The sequence below is a fragment of the Acinonyx jubatus genome, chromosome A1 (assembly GCF_027475565.1).
Source record: "Acinonyx jubatus isolate Ajub_Pintada_27869175 chromosome A1, VMU_Ajub_asm_v1.0, whole genome shotgun sequence".
Taxonomy (NCBI): Eukaryota; Metazoa; Chordata; class Mammalia; order Carnivora; family Felidae; genus Acinonyx; species Acinonyx jubatus.
In genome coordinates, this window is record NC_069380.1 from 176,852,981 (window position 1) to 176,876,594 (window position 23,614).

At 41.8% G+C, this 23,614-nt stretch overlaps 1 protein-coding gene across 1 annotated transcript in view; it reads right to left on the reverse strand.

Moving 5' to 3' along the window:
- DOCK2 (dedicator of cytokinesis 2) overlaps positions 1 to 23,614 on the reverse strand; it is a 413,885-nt gene that overhangs the window by 302,196 nt on the left and 88,075 nt on the right. The window contains exon 23 of the mRNA XM_015065771.3: positions 3,533 to 3,641. Within this exon, the coding sequence (XP_014921257.3) occupies positions 3,533 to 3,641 (109 nt within the window). The remainder of the gene's footprint in view (positions 1 to 3,532; positions 3,642 to 23,614) is intronic.

A 23,614-nucleotide genomic window follows, 5' to 3' on the forward strand; every position in this document is an offset into this window, starting at 1 on the left:
AAACTGTTCAGCTTCATATGACAAGGTGAGGAATATAAATATCCCCTTCCACTCCAGGAAAATGCTCCAAAATCTATGGTGAGGTATAAATGGCTAAAAACAATCCATTTAAATTGAAATGTGTAATAGGCTCTATATTTCTTGCTTTATATATATTTCTTTATTTAATCCTCTTAACGTTTCCTCTAAATTAGACATTAGGCCTTCCATTTTATAAAAGAATAAACAGAGGCCCGAAATTCCACCCAGGTCTCTCTGGCATGAAATCCAAAACTCTTTCTCCTGTGGCAAATGTCAAAGTCCAAGAAGATTCTTTATATGGAGTTTGTTAACATTAAGGAAACTTGACCCCTCTCCCCTCATTAGCCCACACTTCACATCCTAAAACAGCATTAAATCTTCAAAGGTTACTGCCTTCCATATTTATATATGGCTACGTACTTCTTTGATAACTTTTCAATAGCCATAGAAATACGTTAGAAATTGTCATTGATTTTATGTAAATCCTGGAAGCTATATTTGACCCTTAGAGCAAATTAAAAAAGAGATGAAGCCCGTTTTGATGGCTCTGGGGTGGAAACCCATGAGGAGAAACCAGCAAAACCTGGCCCAAATCCTGGGGAAAATAAGGCTTTTTTTTTTTTTTAGTGTTTTTAGTGTTTATTTATTTATTTTGAGAGAGAGAAAGAGAAAGAGCATTGTGCACTTGTTGGGGAGAGGCAGAGAGAGAGGAGCTGTCAATGCAGAGCCCTATGCAGGGCTCAGTCTCACAAACCATGAGATGAGATCTGAGCCAAAATCAAGAGTTGGACACTTAATAGACTGAGCCACCTAGGTGCCCCAAATAAGGCATTTCTAACATAACTTCCCAGACAGTAAGAACTTAGATAAAAAGACTTATGCCCAGACCATAATAATCACATTAGTTCCTTGCATTTGCATAGGATTTTATAATCTGCTCTTTCATAGCTGGTGTTTTTTGATCCTCACACAGTGAAGTCTTACAGATGAGGAAACAGACAGTGAGAGGTTAAATGACCAGCATAAAGTCATACAGCTGAGCAGGAACACTCTTGTTGACCCACGTCTCCTCAGTGCCATAGATACTCGCTGGTTCCTCTTTGCTTTGTAGCTTCCTTTCTTTCTCCTCCTTTCTTTCTGTCTCCTCTTTGTTCCTTCCCCCAAGATACACGTAGTTCATCACTGGAAAATAGGTGCTGACATTAAGAGTGGCTCCATGATAGCTGACTCCCTGTGTCTTTCTCAAGGCCAGTGGTCTGTCTCTTTCCTGGCACCTCTACTCTCTGGGGCATCTGCTCCTTTCTCTCCCCAAACAACTGGCTTCCTTCATTTGTCCATCACTTCTGCTTCCTCATACTTTAGCTTCCTTAGAGCTATGTCCACCCTGACTCGATGCTATAGCCTCTCTTATTGCAACCAGTCAAACCCAGCCCTCAGGAAACATCCTAACACTGTGTGGCCTCCCACTGGGAGCTCGGCTGCTTCCAATGTTATAGGCGGGGTGACAGGCTCCAGGTCTTATCACATTTCTTTATGCTGTCCCTTGCTCTTGTTATCCTCTTTTTTGTAAAATGACAGAGGTTTGAAAAATCATGAGGGAAGACTTAAAAAAAAAATAGCAAAAGGGAAGGGAAGGTAAAAACTCTAAGACTCATCTCCAGTCATATCCTCAGTAGGTGCTAAAGGTATAGCGTAAAGAACAGTGTAATGGATTAGCTCAGAGCATGGTCTTCAGAGCCAGGCAGGAGGAGATCTGAACACCAGCCATACCCCTGACTACCATGGAGACTGAGGAAGTGGTATCGACTCTGAGCTTCAGTTTCCACATCTATGACATTGAGATTTTCACACTTATCCCAGGAGTCATTCATTCAACAGGTATTTATTAAGCATCAGCTATGTACTAGGACTGTTCAGGTACTAAGGATACATTGGTGAACTAGACTAGACAAAGCTTCCCACTATACACACACGCACATGCGTGTGCATGCGTGCACGCACACACACACACACACACACACACACACACAGAGTTCCCTAACATCTGTTCAATCAAAAGAAGCCATTAGCAGAGTGATTCCTGAACTTTGGTTGACACCAGTGAGCTATTTAAACTCCCATTTGCCCTGGTCACACTCCATACTGATTAAATTAGATTGTCTGGTGGTGGTGGTAACTAGGCATCAGAATTTATTAAAGATCCCCAAGACTCCTGGGTGGCTCAGTCAGTTAAGCATCCGACTCTTGGTTTCAGCTCAGGTCATGATATCTCACTGTTTCATGAGTTCAAGCCCCTTGTCAGGCTCTGTACTGTCAGCATGGAGCTTGCTTGGGATTCTCTCTCCCCCCCTCCTCCATTCAAGCAATCTCTCTCAAATAAATAAATAAATAAATAAATAAACAAATAAACAAATATTAAAAAATAATTTAAAGATCTCCAAGACATTCGAATGTGCAAAGTTTGGAACCCGTGCATTAGCAGTGGATACTCCCTAGACAGATGTTTGCCTCTGACTCCGCATCTGCATCTAGCTGGACACTAGTACCTCATTCATTCTAGCCAGAGGCTGGGTGATCCCAGTCAGAGTCATAGCAGATATTTATATTAGCAACCAAAAGGATAACTCTGATTAAAAGTAGGAGAAGAAGTCATCTATGTTAACTCACTGGTTCAGACAAATGTGTTTGCTTCTTATTCATATGACATGAGGCAGCCCCTCCTGAGCACTTATGAGTCAATTTTGTGAAAGTTATGAAGTCTCCTTGAAACAGCCTCTTCATTCAGCTTCTCTGCTGCTAAACTCTTTCTCAAACTTACGGGTAGGTCTCAAGGTTTCTCAAAGATTTACAGAGTTTGGGGGCACCTGGGTGGCTCAGTCGGTTAAGCATCCAACTTCAGCTCAGGTCATGATCTCATGGCTCTTGGGTTCAAGCCCTGTGTTGGGCTCTGTGTTGTCAGCTCAGAGCCTAGAGCCAGCTTCAGATTCTGTCTCTGTCTCTCTCCATCCCTCCCTGTACTCTCGCTCTCTCTCTCTCTCTCAAAAATAAAAAAAAAAAAACATTAAAAAAAAATATTTACAGAGTTTGTGGAACCATCAATTAGAGGACCTCTCTCTCCAAAGTGTCTCCTATTTATTGAGGAGACTCTAATCCACAAAGGGGATCTGAGCTTATGGAGCTGAGAATCAAAAGTAGAGGAATTTCAGAGACGGCCACCTGTCCCCATTACAAATGGATCAAGGTCAACCTATTACCTTCCAGGTAGCAAAATCTTCAGAATTATTAAAAAAAAAAAGAGGCACTGTTATTTTCACAGCAACAGACAATAAATACACTTTCTCCCGCCCTGAGGAGCCCTTTGGTGTCCATGATCCTTGTGCCATGTGGCCAGCCCAGGCCTTCAGTTAACACAGGGCTACACGCGCAAGCAAAAGTAGACATTATCTCAGCATGCTGTTATTTACCAGATGACCAAGGGAAAAGATATTTTTTTTTTGTAGTGTAAACCAACCTGCAAAAGGATGGTTGTTTTATACTGACTTTTCATCAGGTTGTTGATGGATTCAAAGAGCCGTCTCATGGATTCTTCAAACTCCATCTGTTCTTTGCCTTCATAAAGCCTGAAAGAAGACACATCTGGGTCATTTCTCAAGCCTGCAGGCAATACCTGTGAAAGTGTATGCCAGCCACAAACTTCATTTGAAATTAAGAGAGAGGGGTGGGAGACAGGGACTTCAGCGTGAGGGTGCTGAGTCAGCAGGCTTTGCATGAATAATTCACTCCTGGGAAAACCTCTGTCCACACCCAGAACAGATACCCTCCCCCTGACTCCCATCTGTTTTTTAAACCCTGAAAAACTTCAAGGGAATGAAACTCGTCCAAGCTGAGGGGACATTAATAATTTCACCCTCTGCAAGAATCAGAAGGCAGACTGTGGTCCCCAGGGTAATCCCCAAAGTGTCTGGGAAGCATCAAGGAGAAATATTTTCAAGTATACCGCCCTTCCACTTAGCCATTGCCTGGTTGTCAGATAAATACACATGTGAATGTTCCATGTCAGGGGCCACTGTTTCTCTGGCCCTCTAATTTCAGGAGTGTGCGTATCACTAGTGGAAACCTCTTGTTCCTCTGATTACAAAGGCCCTACATTGTTATCGTAAAAATGCAAACATAATAGAACTGCATTGCTTATAAAGTGAGATCCTACCTGAAGATTAGGGATTGTTAACATTTGGACAGTTATTCTTGCAGAGATTTTCAAGGCCCACACCAATATACACATGTAACTTTTCATAGAAACCATCCCTTCGTATAAAATCAGTCTCCAGGCTCCTGCAGCTTATGGCCCTCTTGGTCTAGCCCTGGAGTGTTGTTCAGCCCAAGGCCTCTCCAGACAAAGCTTTATCGTCAACCGTGAAAAATCTGCAGCCTGATCTGTGGCGTCCTGCATGAAATACAGAGGAGAGTGCTCTTGTCTCCAGTTCAGATAAAGAGCATCTCCTGTCACTGCCCTACACAGTCAGACACCAGTCGCTGTGGCTGTGGGAAAGGTGCTTTCCTTAGATAAAGTGCTGACACACTTAATGGGTTTGTTTGCTCCATCAACCACAGGAAGGGTGGTCCATCAAGTGCTGTCTCCGCTAAATTCTCACCCATCCCTTTACCTCTTTTCTTTCTGCTTATCTTCTATTTTTTTCCTCTGTTTTTAAGCATGTGTCTGCTTCTCTGCTTGTGAGTATTATTTACTTTCTGTCTCTCTGGGTCACTATGTTTATCTCTGCTTTTCTGTCTGACTCCATCTCCCTCTCGCGCGCGCGCGCGTGCTCTCTCTCTCTCTCTCTCTCTTTCTCTCTCTCTCTGTGTGTGTGTGTGTGTGTGTTAGTCACTCTCTGCCTCTCTTCTTTTTTTCCTAACTAACAGCTCCCTAAAGCCCTCCTGAAGTAAGAAGCTTAAGGGAAATCCAATACTGAATGTTCCAATCAATTATAAGGACCTGGAAATTGCTACTGACTTTCTGGGTATCTAGTTCAAGGTCATAGAGCCAGGGCCGTGAGAGGAGCCAGGAGTCCTGAAGCAGCTCTCTCCCTCTCCCTCCTCTTCTTTAAACTACTCACTCCTGAATCTTCTTGTCCTACTAGCACAGAGATGTCTGCCATAGAGTATATGTTTTAGATTCAGTCGGCTCTGGGTTTATAATCTCCACCTTGCCCTGTACTAAAGACCTTTATCAATAATAGCAAACATTACTGTGCACTACTCTGCCCCAGACACTGGCTGCATACATATTAAATCATTTACCCTCCTAACCATACCATGACATGGGCCCTATCATTATCCCCATTTTACAGATCGATGAAACTCAAGCAATATGCCCAAGGACTCCATGCCTAGGAGTGTTAGAGTCAGAGTTCACACTTGGCCATCCGGCTCTTGGGCCCACTGTCTCAATCAGTTTGGACAACAGTTTGCTCTATGCTTGACTGCCCCTCTTCATTCCCTCAAGCCCTGGTTTCTCATCTACAAAACGTAGGCCATAACAGCACTGTGTCCAAAGACTGTGAGGAGACCAGCTCACGTGTGAAGTGCTAGGCATATGCCTTGTGCCAGCGAATGTTAGCTGTTGTCTTGTTATTAATTTTAGGACTATTACTGTCATTCCTGCTTCAGAGATAAGGACACAGAAAACTCTCAAGAGATTGAAACTTGCCCAAATCCCATCAAAGTACAAACTATGGGACCAGATCTGGTAGAGAGAAGGGCAGGATCCTAATTCAAGTGGTGGTTTTACTTTTTGTCCAAAGCTAAGCTAATGAATGGTCCATCCCCCAAGGCTTTTGCCTGGAAATCTGTTTCTCTTTCCACTAGCCAGAGCTGCCTTAAAATGTCTAATAAACAATCTCACAATCCATATTATGGTCTATAGTGTTTCTGACCTACATTTAACTCTCAGACATGACTCCCCATGGTGGAGTTGTCATTATTTATATACAGATGGACTTTCTCTGTAAGGCATACTTATTAGCCTATTTGCATGGGGCTGGAGACAGTTGGGTTTCCTACCAGGTCATCTTCTTGGGAACCACCTGTGAGCCTATAAGAGTGGCCTCCAGCAGCTTTTTCTACTGGTTGACCCTGCCCACCCCCACCTTCTATAACTGAATGGTCTCTCGGTAGTGCTCTCTCTGGAATTCGTTTTGTTTTATTTTTAACACAGAAACATAAAAATGGGCTTTGTTGGGAATCATCCTAATGGCAGCACTCCAGGGGAATGCTCCTGAACTCCTGATGAAGAGATCCCTAAGGCTGTCCTGGTTCCCAACCTCTCTATTGTTTTTTTATTTGCTTGTTTTGTTTTAACTCTTTTTGGATTGTCTGAGCTGCACAAACATCCTTCTAATAAATTCCTTTTTTTCTTAGACTAGCTCTGGTTGGATTTATTGCAACCCTGTCTGGTCAGAACTCTGCAGGGTGAGACTGGTTTCTTGCTGCTGCCCTCTGGAATTCTGAAACAAGAGCTGAGGGGAAGGCCAGTGAGCCCCTAGTCCGTGCTTCCCATTGTACAAAAGAAAAAACGGGAGAGCCAAAGTGAACAAGTGACTTGGCTTCACTGCCATCTTTTAAAAGTCATTTGACTGAGGTGGGAAAGAAAAGAGACATTCAGGCCGTGAGACCAAGTGAGGACTATGTACCCAACCTTAAACTTTGTAAGAACCTGAATTTAATTTCTACCACCAAGAAAAATCTGATTTGCTCCAGGTCACACTGTGGCAGTGGTATAGCTTGAACCAGAACTCAGCGTTCTTCTCCTTCTGCACTCTGAGAATCTAACCCAGGAGAGCAGATACCAGATCCCACGAGGCCAAGATCAGGGGCATCTGCCTCAGTGGGAATCCAAGCTGCTCCCTGTTATTCATGTCACAAGTTCAGTACCTACACACTACACTCTGGTCCAGAGAAGAAAAAATATTCTACACCTACCTAAGTTTCATCAAAGATTAAAAAAAAAATTCTATGGGGAAATGGCTTGCATTTAACAGTGACTACATCATTAAGTAAAATTGTTGCAGTCTTATTTACCAATCGTGTGTGTGTGTGTGTGTGTGTGTGTGTGTGTGTGTGTGTGTGAATTGTTAAGCCTAGAGTTTTACTTGGTAGAAATAGGAAAAAGAGTTGGAGGAAAATGACTGAAGATGAGAAGAAGTGACCCACACGGCTACTTAGTGCAAAGGGCTTTGCTATCTAGCCAGACTTCTCCATATAATGGCTATGTGGCCTTAGAATCTTCTCCTTCCTTACTGGCAAGATGGGAGATAGAATGCTCACTCAAAGGATTATTTTGAGGTGAGAAAAAATGAGATGATGCCTTTCAAGTGTTTAATATTATAGCTGGCACCTAATAAGTGTTAAGTAAATATCAGCTACTATTCTTACTGTTGTTGGTTCCCAAGCACAGAGGTGATCACACTGGGAAACTCTGATCTGAGCATACATAAATAAAAGGAATATATCCAGGAAGGAGTGACCAAGGCAAATAAAATACACAAGGGTTTAGATTACGCGGAAGAAATAAATTGATGATGGAGGGCCTTCAGCAACGTGGGGCTTCTCCTGAGAAGCTGGAAAAGAAAAAAAAAAGCCTCATCTATCTGCAAGGCTTTAAGCATGGCCTTGAATTCAAGGGCACGGCAGATGTAGTTTCAAGGTCCTTTTTTAGCACTTGGTCTCTGTTATAGCTTCAGGAGGGAAACATTTTTTTTTGGCTTCAGAAGGCCCAGAAAGATGCTTCTGAAAGCAGCTGATCATGCCAGGGAAGGAATTACTGAAGGGCCCGAAGGCCCTGACCACAAGGAAACTGGAACAACCTGCAAGGCACTGTTCTGGGGCATGTGAGCCCAACCACGGCAAGCACTGGGCTCCCAGGGCTTGGATAAATATAGCGATGCTCTGCTTGCATGTGATTCATTAAGGAGACACTGTGCACAGCTGAGCACTCGCTAAATGCAAATGGGGCCCCATATGGTGTGTACGATGCTTTGCACCACCTCTTCCAGCAGGTACATAAAGTCTCAGCCTAAAATGGAGATGCCAACCTCAGGCCAGCAGCCCGGGGAGGGGGGGGGGGGCAAAATCTAACCAAGGAATCCCCAGGCTTGGAAAGGCAGCAGGAAGATTCACTTTGGAATCCAGGGGCGGAGGGTTTCCTGGCACACCAGCCCCATTTCATTTCTTAAGCCTTAGCCACTTCCATCTCCTCTGAGTCACATTCACAGGCACCCTCCTGATTTCTTCCCTGCCTCTTTAAGGCAAGATAGAAATTTAGGTAAGACTGTGTGGGTTCCAAACTCTGCTCTGACACTTACCAGTTGGGTGACTTTGGCTAAGTTTCTTAACCTCTCTAAGCCTCAATTTTCTCATTAGTAAAGGATATTAGCCCCATAAGGTGGTCCTACAATCAAATAATACATGCAAAGGAATTAGCACGGTTCCTAGCATATAGTAAACACTCAATAAATGCTAGCATTGTTAGCATTTTCTTACAGATCCACCCACTTTTGCTTCCTAAGCATTAACAAAAAAATCAGCATCTTCATAAAGACTAAGGTAATTTATTGAGCACCTACTGCGTGCCAGGCACTGCAGTGGAAATAAACATAAGTAAGAGCCAGTCCCCATCCACCCCCCACCCTCCAAGAAATCACAAGGCAGGCCGGCAGGTAAATTATGTATTGCTACATAGTAGAAACATTGGACAATAAAAGTTTAACATTATTATTGAGTGTGTCCTAAGGGTCAGGCACTGTGCTAAATTCTTCACATGGATAAGCTCATTTGGTACAGACTATTATTATTTACATTTTACATCCGAGAAAAGGCAAAGAAATTAAAGAGGCCTGACCCAGGGGAATGGACGGGCAGAGGAGGGAACAAGGGCTCTGGTGGACACTGACCAGAGTTATGGCCTACCTGGGGGCACTTCTCTGCCCTCAGCAGCCCCCTTCCCTGGCCATCCCCAAGGCCTAGCTGCCTCTCCTTCCCTCCTCCCCAGCAGTCCCATCAGTGCCTTGTAGGATTAGACCTGGGCCCAGGTTTCCATGGTCTTCCTCACCTGGTCAAATCTTTGCCTAAATTTGCTCTTGGCAAGACACATACCCGACTCATTTCACAAGTGCCTGGGAGCAAGTCCAGATTAATTGAAAGGTTTTTAAAATGAAAAATCTATTTTAAATGTCTCTGTGATCTTACATGGAAAGAAGCAAAATTACTCAACAATAAGGCTGTGCTACACCATTCTGCTACTGTGCCACACAAGTCAAGATACTTGTATACTCCCAGATATGAGGCCAGTCACTGGAGGAATACTACAGGAGGGAGGCCACTTACTCAGTGAATTTCCTTAGATGAATGGCATGCACTCCACACAATGTGAAATCAGACTCTGATGGCATCTGAGCCCTCGCTGTGGGAATACTTCATTCTTAACCATCACTACTTGTCTGTTTTCTCCATTAGAATATAAGCTCCACACTGCCAGAGCCAAGGCTATCTCGGTCTAACTAGCAATAGGCCTGGACCATCAAAAATGAGTTACAAACAAAGGCATCAACTAATGAGAAAGTATCAAATGAATGAACTTCAAACAGTTCAATGCAGCTGTACAGAAATGTCTTATGAATCAGTTAGTTCTAGTAGTGCCTGAACTAGATAGCACTGATAGTCATTCTCAGCTATGCAGCCTTATTTCTATTACCTTTACTACTAAGACGACGACTACTATTACTAGCTGCTACTTACTAAGCACTTGCTATGTACCTGGCACTACGCTAACTGCACAAGGTCACCCAACTTGTAAAAGGCAGAGTCAGAATTTAAGCCCGAGTGTGTCTGGCTCCAAATTTCACTCTTAACCACTAGGCAATTCTGCCTCCAGAGAATAGAGCAAAGTAAGAGCCAATTGCCAGGAACTGGAACAAGTCAGAGTGAGTACAAAAGCATCATTTGCCCAGGGAGTGATGTTACAGGACTGTCCAGGGAAGCTAAGCGGCTGGCTCTAACCTTTTTCTGTTCAAGCTCTAAATCCAAGGTGACTTGGCTGGTTTTCCTATCCTTGAGCCAATAATTCGCTCTATTAGAGTAGGTATAAATTAGTGATTTTACAAAAAGAACCATTAAGCCATTCAGGGTTTCAGAGGAGTGATTAGTTGGAAAAATCACAACATTCTATGACCAAACCTACCTGCCTCTCTGCCTCACTATCTCCTCTCTCTCTCTCCTTCTCTCTCTCTCCCCTCACTCTCATTCTCTCCACCCACCTCTCCCTCTCCTCTCTCTCTTTCACACACACACACACACACACACACACACACACACACACACCCTACTCCAACCTGGGATGCAGAATAATTGTAGTGAAGCCAGTGGCTGAGTCTGTCTGAAAATCATCCTTGCATTTACTGATCCTACTTACAGAAAGAAACACTTGAGTGCACTCAGCAGGCACATTTAAGTCAAAGCAAGGAGGCTGGAAAAGGATTCATGAATGAGAAGGCTCCCCTCCTGATTCACCTCTGCTCTGCGTGGTCCTTGTCACCACCCCGACCCCTTCCCCTATCACCAAGGTCTACAGACCCAAGATGAATCCAAAATTGCAGATTAAGACAAGGAATTTTGGTCCAATGAGTCTAGAGTGAGGTGTCCAGCTCAACAGTGGCCAGAGAAATTCTCTTTTGAAGGGTAACAACTTTGAAACATAAGGCATTATTCCCTTAAAAGAGAAAGAGTAGAGCCACATCTGAAAGACAATATGCAAGGAAAGGCTAGTGTAACTACAATGTTGCCTATGTGGATTGCCAAGTAGCCTGGCCGCCAGAGAGAACTCCATGCAGACTTCATTTAATGCATGAAACAGTGGAGAGACAGGGCTCAGACAAGTTCGTGGTGCCAATCCTTTTGTCAATGACAAAACTATTTCTCCTTGAGCTGTTATTTTTTCCGAAGTCTGACATTTGAGGAGGGATCACCCCTTAGGGCAAACTGTAAAGAAGTTTCAGTAAACAGTCTTCCTCTTATAAATCACCCCAGGGAAGAATGATTTGCAGATGAGAGAACAAAAGACAAACTCAACATGTGGAGAATCCTGTTTTGAAAAATGTCTAGGATGAACACACAAAAATTAATGCAATCACTGAAGAAAAACTGCCTCAGGTGGAAGCATAAGCAGCCTAAATAAAAAAATAAAAGTTAACAATACAGAAGGAATGAAAGAAAACAATCCATCCAAAATACTCACTTTACTTTAAAATATGGCAACCCTGTGCAATAAATTAATAGTAAGTAGGTAATAAGATGCAGGCAAAAGCCTTGAAAAGGACTCTAAGTTATGAATAGAGTATGATGGGTGCCCCAGCCATCCTTCATTCTACTGAGAGGAGCTGCAGCCTTTATGTAATTTGGCAAGAAGAACTAAGTTGCATAATTCTGCACTTAAGTAAATTTCTCTATTAGCATGAAAAATAATCTTCAGGGTTTTTCCCCTCAATATAATTAGAAATTGAGTCTTCCCAAAACAATGCTCCTAAACAGAAATAGAAATGCACACACACACACGCGCGCGCACACACTCTCCCTCCCACTGCACCCCCCCTTCCATGTTTCCAAGACATATAGAGAAAAATATAGGTTGCATCATTTAATTGAAAGAGAAACTAATAATCTGCAGAGGCCTTCCAGCATTTTCTCTTTAGGCCAAGTTGGTCTAAAAGTTTGGGTACCAAAAAGAAATTAGGTTTTGGCTGCTTCTCTGACCATTTCTTCCTTCAGTTTTTTAATGACCTAGGAAGTGTCCATAATATCTTAAGTGATAACAGAAAAAATTAAGTTTCAGAATGATTACACACATACACACCCTTAGTAAAAATCTGGAAATCTCTACATAAGTTGATAATATTGTTATCTCTCAGAAAAAAGATTGTGTATGTCAACAGTCTCCTAACACACTTTTATGTTAAATAATTTTTAAACAAGTAAATATTATATTTAATTTTCAAAAGAGATATCTACTCTTCCTTTGAGTGAATGTTTCTTGCCTTCCAGCTCCTTTCTACAACAACCTTTTCCCCCCAAGTCTTTCCTGAATTTTCTCATTCTTACCATGGGAAGTAGGGCTGGAGCACAGGGATTTAATTCAAGGTCATACAACTGGAGGCAGTTTTCCATCTACAATTACAGAATCAAAGTACTGATTTTTCACCCACTTCCTAGTTCATGGCATGGACTGCAACTAGAGAGACAACTGCCCAAGTAATGTCAAGTTATTGTTACTCTAAACTGTGGTCATGCCAGGAGCATCTGAACGTTGTCCTTTCAGTCTTATGGCTTCCTGAGAAGGATAATGAACTCTAGGTTTCTGCTCAGTTCTACTGAGAGCCTTGACATTTAGTATGTGGAGTTAAATAGAATTTTTAACAATTTTCCTTACTAATGGTGCTGGGTTTTAAAATGCATATGCACTAAATCTCTTTGTTTTGAAATCTGGGAACACCTGAGGAAGCGTTGAGTTCCAATGTGTTAAGGTTTACATTACTGAGGACCTCATTTGAGTAGTATTGTGGCTGAGAGTGTGGCTAGACACCAGCAGTGAGCAGTGTGACAGAAAGCAGTGTCTGGGTCTGAGAACGAGTTCTAAACCAGACTCCAGCATTGGTGTGTGTTGTGACCATTAGCAGGTTACTTTGCTCTGGGCGCTGGTTCCATCATCAACAAGTGGACTACTTTACCACTAAGGGAAGCCTCCAGCATCTTTCACTAGCTTCTATGGTCAGAGAGTCAGATAGGGCATCCCGATTATCTAAGACCAAGCCTACTCACTCTGCAGAGTTCACCAGCATGGCAAATGGCCCCATAGACACCCAAGTCAGAGCCTGGGGTAGGTAGTGATGGGTCTTCGTGGATCTCTTCACCTGCCAGCTGTCATTTAGTCATCAAGTCCCATTAATTCCACCTCCCAAAGCCATTTTTTCCCAGCTCTACTGAGATGTAATTGACATGTAACATTGGGTAAGTTTAAGGTGTAAACCATAATGATTTGATACATATATTTATTGAGAAATGATTGCCACAATTATAGGTGACACATCTATCACCTCATATAATTACAATTTTGTGGGGCGCCTGGGTGACGCAGTCGGTTAAGCGTCCGACTTCAGCCAGGTCACGATCTCGCGGTCCGTGAGTTCGAGCCCTGCGTCAGGCTCTGGGCTGATGGCTCGGAGCCTGGAGCCTGTTTCCGATTCTGTGTCTCCCTCTCTCTCTGCCCCTCCCCCGTTCATGCTCTGTCTCTCTCTGTCCCAAAAATAAATAAATGTTGAAAAAAAAAATAATTACAATTTTGTGGGTATGTGTGTATGTGTTTGTGTGTGTGTGTGTGTGTGTGTGTGGTAAGAACATTCTAGATCTACTTTCTTAACAACTTTCAGATATATAACATGGTATTGTTAATTGCAGTCACCAAAGCCATTTGCTACCCTCCATTGTCCTTATCACCAGCTTCATTGGGGTCCCCATCACTTTTCACCTGTAGCGGTTTCTGAACCCACCTACCTTCCTTCAGTTGTACCCCCCGTTTCAATCCATTTCTACAAAATGGCCAGAGGGAGCATTTTAAAAACAAAAGTGATCATACCATTGTCTGTCCAAAATCCTATACTAGCTCCCTGTTTTCCTCAGGATAATGTCCAGATGCCATGGCCTGACCTTCAAGGACTTTGAGATCTACCCCTTCCTATCTCTCAAGGTGATCTCCTGCTACGCTATCCATCTGTCACTGAATTCCAGCCACCTTGGCCTTTCCACAGCTCAATTGAGTCAAGCTCCCTACTATGTTGGGTACCTCCTTCCAGCTTTATTTTCACCAATTACACTCTCATCCTCTTCACCTGCCACCTCCTACTCATCATTCAGGTCACAGCTTAGATGGCACTCCCTCCAGGATATCACCTTGACCTCATGAGAGATCTGACCTTCTTATCCCATGCTTTTAGGGCACCTCACTTCCCCTTAACTTCACATGCACCCACAAGACTATCTGCTTAATGACTCCTTTCCCAGCTAGACTATAAAGTCCCATGAAGACCAGGCTTGAGTCCATCCAATTCATTGTCATATTTCTAGTGCCAAGCACAGTGGCCTACTGGCTACTTGATAAATATATCTCGGATAAACACTTGATCGCCAATGCATACGAAACTTCTACCACTAGACAAATATTTCAACTAGATAGAAACATTCATTATCAACTCAAAGGCTTAAAAAGAGGAACAATGTTGGGGCCCAGCATGCATGAAACAGGTGTGTAATGTGTCAGTGCTGAATATAAGTAAGAACAGATGCTAAGTGAAAGGTCTTTCAGAAGCTGTGGACCCTAAGGGAAATTCGGGAACAATGTCGAGAGATACCATGTCACAAAAAGCCATTTACCGTCTCTAGATTTTCAGATGCTGAGATGACCTGTGACTTAGTTAGAACAGCCACTGTGGTATGTATTTGGGTGTCAATCTTTATTTCTGGTATAAATGTCTTGATAGCACAGTGATTGGAAAATAGTAGGAGCTCAACAAATACACATGTCTTTTTGAGATCATATGTGAAAGACAAAATACATGGGCAATGTATCTGAAGAGATTTGACTTCGTTTGGGAATCTTAGGTGACCGGGAGGAGACAGTAAGAGAAAACTGGAGGGGAAGAAGAGGGAAGGGCATTCCACTCCCAGGAAAGCAAGCATACAGGTCCTGTAGCAGAAGGGAGTCACGTGGGTGAGAGTGACTGAATGAAGACCCCTGAATCTGGGGTGGAGGAAATCTGGGTTAAGTCTGGTGAAAGAAGACAGGTGGGTAGCAGGAGCAAGACCCATAGACCCTCACAGGCCACGTGAAGTTTTGTCTTCATCCTCAAAGCAATGAGAAGAAATTAGAAGACTTCAAGAAGAGGAATACCCAGATCAGATTTGAACTGGGGAAGATCATTCTAACTGCAGTAAGTTTAAAGGTTTCCATTTCTGAGTAGTGTGGTGGATAAAAATGTCCTGGAAAATGACTACCAAAGCCAAATTTTCTTTTCTTTTGTTTTTTTTAAATCTTTTCTTTTTTAAAAATGTTTATTTTTGAGAGAGAGAGAGAGAGAGAGAGAGCACATGCAGGGGAGGGGCAAAGAAAGAGGGGAACAGAGAATCCAAAGAGGACTCTGTTCTGACAGCAGACAGCCCGATGCACAGCTTGAACTCAGGAACCATGAGATCATGACCTGAGCCAAAGCCAGATGCCTAGCCACCTGAGCCACTCAGGCACCCCTAAAGGTGGATTTTCAAAATGAATGAGAAAACGTCAGGAAAGTAAAGAAACCATAGAGGAGAAACACAAAGCAAAAGGGAAAATCTGGATACTTAGAGAGCAATAAAGCCAGCTTCTGCCCCCAAGGCATTTGTTCAACCTTTGTGTCCTTAAATTTCTATTTAGGTGGTCGCTTGGGGAATAGAAAGAATGAGATCAATTCGAGGGGCTGCTTGTTGGAGACCCTTGCATAAAGCTGGTATCCCAAACTGTTATGAAAAAAAAAATCTATTGCATGAAAGGGAACAATAGAAAACTACCTGCTCCTTGGTGCTGGATGGAAAAGGACAACACATCTCCATTGAGTTTCTTAAGCATGAGTCAGTCTTCACCTGGATTTTGTTTTGTGCGTGCTTTTGTTTTTGTTTTCCCATACTCATGTTCCTTGCTTGGTTCCACAAACAGAAATTTTAACTTGAAAAGGTTTCTGCTTGTTAGCATCCCTGTTTTCTTTAGAGCAAAATAAAAACTTCATTTCAAGACTAAAAATATATAACAATTGATAAAGTTCTAAAGAAATTTAGCTTTAAAAGGGGCGCCTGGGTGGCTGAGTCTGTTAAGCGTCTGACTTTAGCTCAGGTCATGATCTCACGGTTTGTGAGTTCGAGCCCCGTGTTGGGCTCTGTGCTGACAGCTCAGAGCCTGGAACCTGCTTTGAATTCTTTGTCTCCTTCTTTCTCTGCCCCTCCCCCACTTGTGCTCTGTCTCTCAAAACTAAATAAATGTAAAAAAAAAATTTTTTTTTAAGACATTTAGCTTTCAAAAATAATAATAACAACAAAATGTCCAGGAATCATGGTCACCCAAAACAGAAACAGTGGAATCAGGCCCACAAAGACTCACTCAATTATACAGCAGAGAATATAAAATCTTATATTTAATATGCTTCACAATAGAAAAAGGATGCTTTAAAATATGACCAAGAAATAAAAACTAAAAAGTGAAAAATTATATTTGAATAAGAACTAAATGGAATCTTCAAAAATACTTAAATAATTAAAATTCAAAACTCAGTGAGTTCAATTGAGTAATAGACATAGCTAAAGAAAGAAATCAGTTAGCTAAAAAACAGGTTCAAAGAAATTACCCAGAATGAACCCCCAAAAACAAAAAATATAGAAAATATGAGATATGGAAACATGGAGAAAAAGAGGTCTAACATACTTCAGTTGACATTTCAGAAAGGTAATAGAATGTATGGGGAAACACAAATATAAAAGAATAATGAGTGAGAGTTTTTTATAATTGGTATTAAAAATCAAACTTCAGATTCAGGAAAATGAACTTCTAGATGTATAAAATAAACCCACTCTTAAGTAAATCATAGCAGAAGTGCAGACTATACAAGACTATACAAAGCCACCACAGAAAAGAGACCAGAATGCCTATAAAGGAGCAACAGTAAGACTGACAGTTAACCTTAGCAGCTGATCACACTAAAAAAAAAAAAAAAAAAAAGCTAGAAGCCTATACCCAAGAAAATTTCCTTCCAACTTTCAGAATAAAATAAGAGTAATTAAAATTGAGAAAATTTACAAATAAAATTTGCTAAGGTTAATTATAAAAGATTTACTTCAAGAAGAAGGAAAACAAAATACAGAAGGTCAAAGATGACAGAAGTTACAGCCTTTTTAAAATTGTGCTAAAAAACATATAAAATGTACCATTTTAACCATTTTTAGTGTACAGTACAGAAGTGTTGATGAAATTTTATTGGAAAAAACATATAAATAGATACTGTTTAAAATTATAATAATGTGTAATTTATGGAGTATCCGAAAGCCAAACTAAAATACTGCACAATCTTAGTGTAATATTTAAGAGGGAAGTGACAGTATCTTCTAAAATTCTTCTATTATTCAGGGGGACTGTAAAGATATTAACTTGAGATTTTATTACGTTAAATACGTATGATAGAATACCTAAGTAGCCAAAGTAGCCACTAATAAAATTGAATATAAAATGTAACTTTCACAGGCATCTGGGTGGCTCTGTTGGCTGAGCATCTGACTATTGATTTCAGCTCAGGTCATGATCCCAGGATCGTGGGATCAAGCCCCACGTCAAGCTCCATGCTGAGCATGGAGACTACTTAAGATTCTCCCTCTCTCTCTTTCTCTATCTCTCTCTCTCTCCCCACTCCTGCCCCTCCCCTGCTCACACACATGCTCACTGTCTCTCTAAAAAAATAATAATGTAAAAAAGTTACATGTAAAAAAATGTAACTTTCATATTAGTAAAGGGGAAAAAGCAAGTGAGAAAATTGAAAAACAATTTAAAAGGAGGAAAGAAAAAAGAAAAAAAACGATAGAAAAATCAGAATGGTGGGGAGGATTCCCAGCTAAGATGGTAGAAATAAATTCAAAACATTAGTGATTGCAAATAAAATCTAATACTGCATTATGGTGAATATTGTAATCAAACTACTAATACGGAGGGACTTCCTAAAACCAATAACAAGGCATCTAATATTTTTAAACCAATACATAATATATGTCACTATTGTTACTTAACACTGACCCAGAATCCTAGCCAATGCAGTCAGATAAGGAGAAAAAGAACTAGGATTAGAAGGGGAGAAACAGAACTTCACATATTGACAGAATATTTTAACTGTCTACTTAGGAAATTCGAAAGACTCCATAGCAAATAGATTATATGGAAGCAGCCAGACCATTATAGTAACACAGTAATGCAGGTGTGAGATGATGAGAACTTTGTTTAGGAAGTTGGCAGTGAAAATGGAAAGATGTGTATGAATCTGAAAGACATTTAGGAAGGAAAGGTAGAAACTCAAATGCAAACTATGTGGGAAGAAATGAAAAATAAGTTGTCAGGAAAATCTTAATCTTTTTTTGACTTGTGCAGCATGCTGGATCGTAGATCAGTGTGACGAGGGACATCATGACTTTGGTTCTGGATATGTTAACTTTGACTTGCCTTTGAGATATGAAAGAGGAGGACAGCAGGTAAATGGACACACAGATGTGGAACTCAGCGAAAGGTCAGGCTGCATTTCCGCATAGCAGAAATCTGCAGAGCAGGGGGAGCTAAAGCACTGGATTTGAATTCATTCACCTAGGAAGAGGGAGCTGAGTAAAAGAAGGAACAGGCCAATCTTTACGACTTCCAAAGAGTCTGAGAAGTATGAGGAATATGAAAAGAGTTCTGTGTTATAAATGCAAAGATAAAAAAGTGTTTTGGAAGAGATAGTTCAGCAGTAATAAAATACTCGGGTTCATGCTATTTGGGATATCCTTAATTGTTGACATAATAGCATTATCATCTGTGGCTTATTCACAAAATATATTTGATTACGGTCAAGCTCTTCATTGTTTATCGCCCCTATGGTACTCAAGACCTGTGGCTCTTCTCTCCTCCTAGAATACCCATCTGATAGAAACTCAGGACGTGATGATTAATGATATGACTTAGCCCAGCAAATTGTGATTTGGAAGAACATCCTTCTGAGAAGAAGTTCACCTGTGCATGAGTATGAGTCTCTACAGAGCACACTCTGATGATCAAACTGAATGACTTTGACATTAGCCGCTACTTTGGGTAATATGGGTCTTTACATTATCTCTAGTACATTAACAGAGAATTGAGAAGTGACTATAATCATATATTTAAAAAAAACACTGTCCAAAATTTCAAACCAAAAATTCATGGTGGCTGAAACGTATATGGCTTCAAAAAATTGTAAATGTTGTGATCATAAGACAATGATGCTTAGCAAAGTTGAGAGAGTGCAGGAGAAACCAAAGGGACTCTGCAGTGATTTGAGGAGCACAGGCCATGTCTGTTCCTAATCTAATTAGAGAGTGGGCAGTTCCTATCACGTGTGTCTTACAGGAGGCAACCAAAGAGGCTAGTGGGAATATGAAACACACATTTTAAAATTTAAATACAGAATTACTATAATCCAAAACACAAGTGCCTTGCAGGACAATGTACACTCTTTTTGAACTCAGAGCCCTTCACTTCTGTCAGGGCCTGTGTAATTAACACAGGAATTAATGAATCTATCACTTCCCACTGAGCTGCTCAGTGTAGGTACCACTAATCGGTCACAGCTCCCTGTGCAGCTACTACCTCTAAATGCAGCCTCAGTGTCCTCCTCAACACAAGTCCAGGCAGCCACCACCAATCCATCCTTGTGACATGTGACACCAGCCCTCCTCACCATGTAAGTGTCAGCACACTACCTGGCGTGCCAGAATTTTCAGTGAAATGCTTGCAGAATGTCTGGGCTATACACTGGCAATAAACCCTGCATATGGCAAGCTCTCCTGCTCTCTCCCAGTCCACCTTCCTGCTATTCTCCCCTTTGCTCACTAGCCACACTAGTCTTCTTTAACTTTCTCGGAAACTTCAAGCTCTTTCTTATTCAAGAATACATGCTCAGACTTTCCCTCCATAAAGGACTCTTCCTTTTATCCCTTGCATGGCTGGTTCATTAGCCTCCTTCACAGGTTAGTTGGAATTTCACTTCTTCAACACTGTGAGGTAATCCCAACATTAGACAAAGAAACTAAGGCACAGAGGCTGTCATTTGCCCAAGGTCACGTAGATAATTAGTTACTGGGATTCTTCACCATTACGTTATACCACATGTCTTAACTACTCGCTTATTTCCCTCGTTGGTGTTTAATATGGTTTGCAATTAGTTGGTGTATTTCCTTACTTTTTATTTTATCTCCCTCAGTACTAGATGAGGGCAGAATGAGGGGTGAACTACATCTGTCTTCTTCACTGCAGTGTCCTAGCATAAAACTTGGCCAAATAGTAAGACTCAAAAATATTTATTGAATCAATCCATGAACTGGACTGAACTGAATGAGCTGCATTAGCAGAGTAGATCTGAGTGACAGAGAGGCTAGTTTGGAGACTTGAAGGACGGGCGACCATCCGGGCCTCATAACAAAGTCCTTTTTAATTTTCCATCCACCCCAAAGACACAATTAGCAGCAAGCCCAACAACTGAGAAATATATTATTTCCTATTAAGGAAACAAATTCCACTTTGAGGTGACACTGCCTCGGGTGCATTTGAAGTAGATCACCAAGTGTGCCCAGCCACCCTGATTCGGTTCACCATCCCTGACAATAACGTCAGCTTGAATCTCACCCCTCTGGCGAACCAGACCTTATATTATCTTTCATGTTCATATTTAGTTACAGGGGATTTGCAAACACATTTCCTAAATCTACATATTTATTCAGTAAATTGATCTCTCACCCAAGTCATTCTCTGAGGAACTGTCAGCCGCAGCATTTGACAGGAACAGCCATTTTTTGCACGAAGGCAAGGATTCTGCCAGCAAGCTAGGCTTCTAGATGTCTAAGGAGGAGTTAACAAGAAAAGGAAATACTGCTTCAACCTGGACGAATGAATATCTTGTGTCATCCATGGCTTTTCCCTTAACTATCTACAGCACAGATAGTCTTGTTCTGCAAAATTAAGCCATTTAAAGGGACAATGAAAGCAGACAGGCCCAGTGTTTTACACTTTGCTGTGAGCCAAGTAAGAGATCGGCACCCAATAGAAGCGGTTTACTCAGCCTCTGAAGGATCGGCAGGCAGAAGCCAGTCCAGCATTACACCCGGGCAAAGGACAATCCGCAGTGTAGGTAATTCACATGAAGATGATGGGAAATCGACAACACCTCAAAGCCCTGATCCCTCTGCCTCTTTAGGGCCTCCAACTGGATATTAGGAAAGATGCGACGCTCTGGGGAAGGGCTGGCTAATTCACCGAAGACCTCCTCACTGAAAAATATCTTGCCTCTGATCAGTTTTCGGTCCCCATGACTTTGCTATAGCATGTGAATATTGCTGATGCTGCCTCCTTGAAATGCTCTCTTTCCTGACTCCTGGAATGCCAGTCTTCCTGTTTCCCTTCCTATGTCCCTGATCAGCCTTCCCTGGAAGGACTGGCCCCTCCTCCATCCCTTCAACCTGCTAATCTCCTGGGTTTCATCCTGAATTTTATAGCATTGCTCACCTTGTGCTATAGCTTCAAATACCTCTTTGGATCAATTTCTACCACAACTATATTTCTATTCTTTACTCTCCTGAACTCCAGATTTGTATCTAACTGCCTGCTGTACATTTCTATCGGGCTATGCCAATAAACACCTCAAAATTTATCAAAATACACCATTTTCCACCAGAACTTCTCCTACCCTGTATTCATCATGCTGATGAGCAATGTCTAATCAAATAGGCCATAAAGTTCAACCACAGATAAGCTGATCTGGCCCTTTCCTCCAACTCCACTCCCACACACATTCAGTAAGTGTTGGCAATTCTGTCATTCACACACCCATATCTTCTTCCTCCCCTTCTCCAGCCCCACTGTGACTGCCTTAGTTCAAGTCTTCTTGCCTGGATCCCTGCAACCCCTTCATGATTAACCTCCTGACATCCCTCCTCTACACCACCTTCCACACACTCACCTTTCTTCCTCAGTGATCTTTCTAAAAGGTGAATCTAAATCATGTAAGTCCCCTGCTTTAGAGCTTCAGTGGCTCCCACTGCCAAAAGCAGGGGTTTCTAAACTGCATGATGAGAAACCAATTAAAGCATGATTCTCAACAGATGCTTATTTATTTATGAATTATAACCAAGTGTTATTCTAAGTCAACTGTTCATAAAGTTTAATTTCTCCCTCTTGGAACAAAATAAAGAAATGTTCATCTTTCTACCTGATCCCAGCAGATGAGTCTGTGCACCCACTGGGGTGCTCACTCTGTGCTCTGAAGATGGAGGGCAGCATTAATGATGATTGTCCCTGGGGGATGACATTAGATGACTCCATCTGGCATTCAAGGTGTCCCCAGTCGAGCTACCTGTCCAGATGCAGCATCCCCACTCTTCCACCAGCACAGCTTTGCCACCAGCCACTCTTCCTCACAAATGTGCTGTCCATGGCCACAGCACAGCACAAAGAACCTAGGATTCCATGTCATATCCTTCCCTGCCGACGTCGAGCTGTGTGACCTAGAGTCCCTTTCTATATCTTTCCGGGCCTCAAGCTCCTCTTCTGTGAAATAAACATCATAATATCTATCCTTTGCAGGGTTGCTGTGAATAGTAAGTGAGGCAGAGTAAAAAGTGACACAGGGCCAAGCACAGAGAAGAAGCTTCATAAGTGGTATCCTGAAGGTAACAGGAACAATTAGAAGTTCTGTTCCACATGCCATTCCCTCTACTTGGGACTCGTGATTCTTATCCCCAGACCCGCCATGGGCTAATTTATTGAATACCTTTCAATGTTTAGTTTAAAGTGTCACCTCCTCTGAGAATTACTGATCCTCCTGAGGTGGGGTTTGCCATTTAAACCCGTCTGCACCCTGAGCCTTAGTTGCCTCATACCGTTGACCACTGCTCATGCCAGGGAGCTGGGATTTGCTTGCTGGGATGCATATCACTCACGCCCACTGGGCTGCTGCTACTTAAGGAAGCCTCTCTTATTAATTTCAGAGTCCCCAGCACTTAAAGTGCCTAGCACATAACAGGTACTCAGTGAATGTGGGCTAATATTTTTATATGCAAAGGAAAAAGAGGGCTGTTTAAGATGCACGCATATGCACAATTTCATGTTACAATGACGGCTACTTACTTCATGGTTTACAAAGTGCTTCCCCGTGTTTGTAATAAACAGGCTGTTAGCTCCCCCTCAGCACTGTAGCCACTCACAAAATAGATAATAAATTAAAGAGAAGTAACTGTTTGACAATATCCCTTTGATGACAGTTTTCTCTTCCACTCTGATCTGATGCCAAGTTAATGTTATCATAAAATAATTCCATTAACTGCAATTGTGCAGTTTACTGAACCATTACTGTCATCAAAAAATTAAATTATATTCAAAACCGAAAACAGAGGCTTACATAGGAATAAATGGCATCAACATGCAAATATATTATATGCAGGAGAAACAGGAATAGCAATGTGATGGGCACTCCAGCCCAGGCTCGGCATAAACAGATGATTACATTTAAATATTTATTCATACATGAACAATGAAAACAAATCACACTGGCAAGTGCCTTCGAGTTAAATTCGTATTTGTTTAAAAAGGCAGAGGCTTATGTATTCCCTCTGACTACAGGCTACATTGAGCATGCCTGAGCTTTATTTAGATAGTCTTACTGCCTAACATATGCATGACCAGGAGGGTGAACTAGTATATAATATTTACATA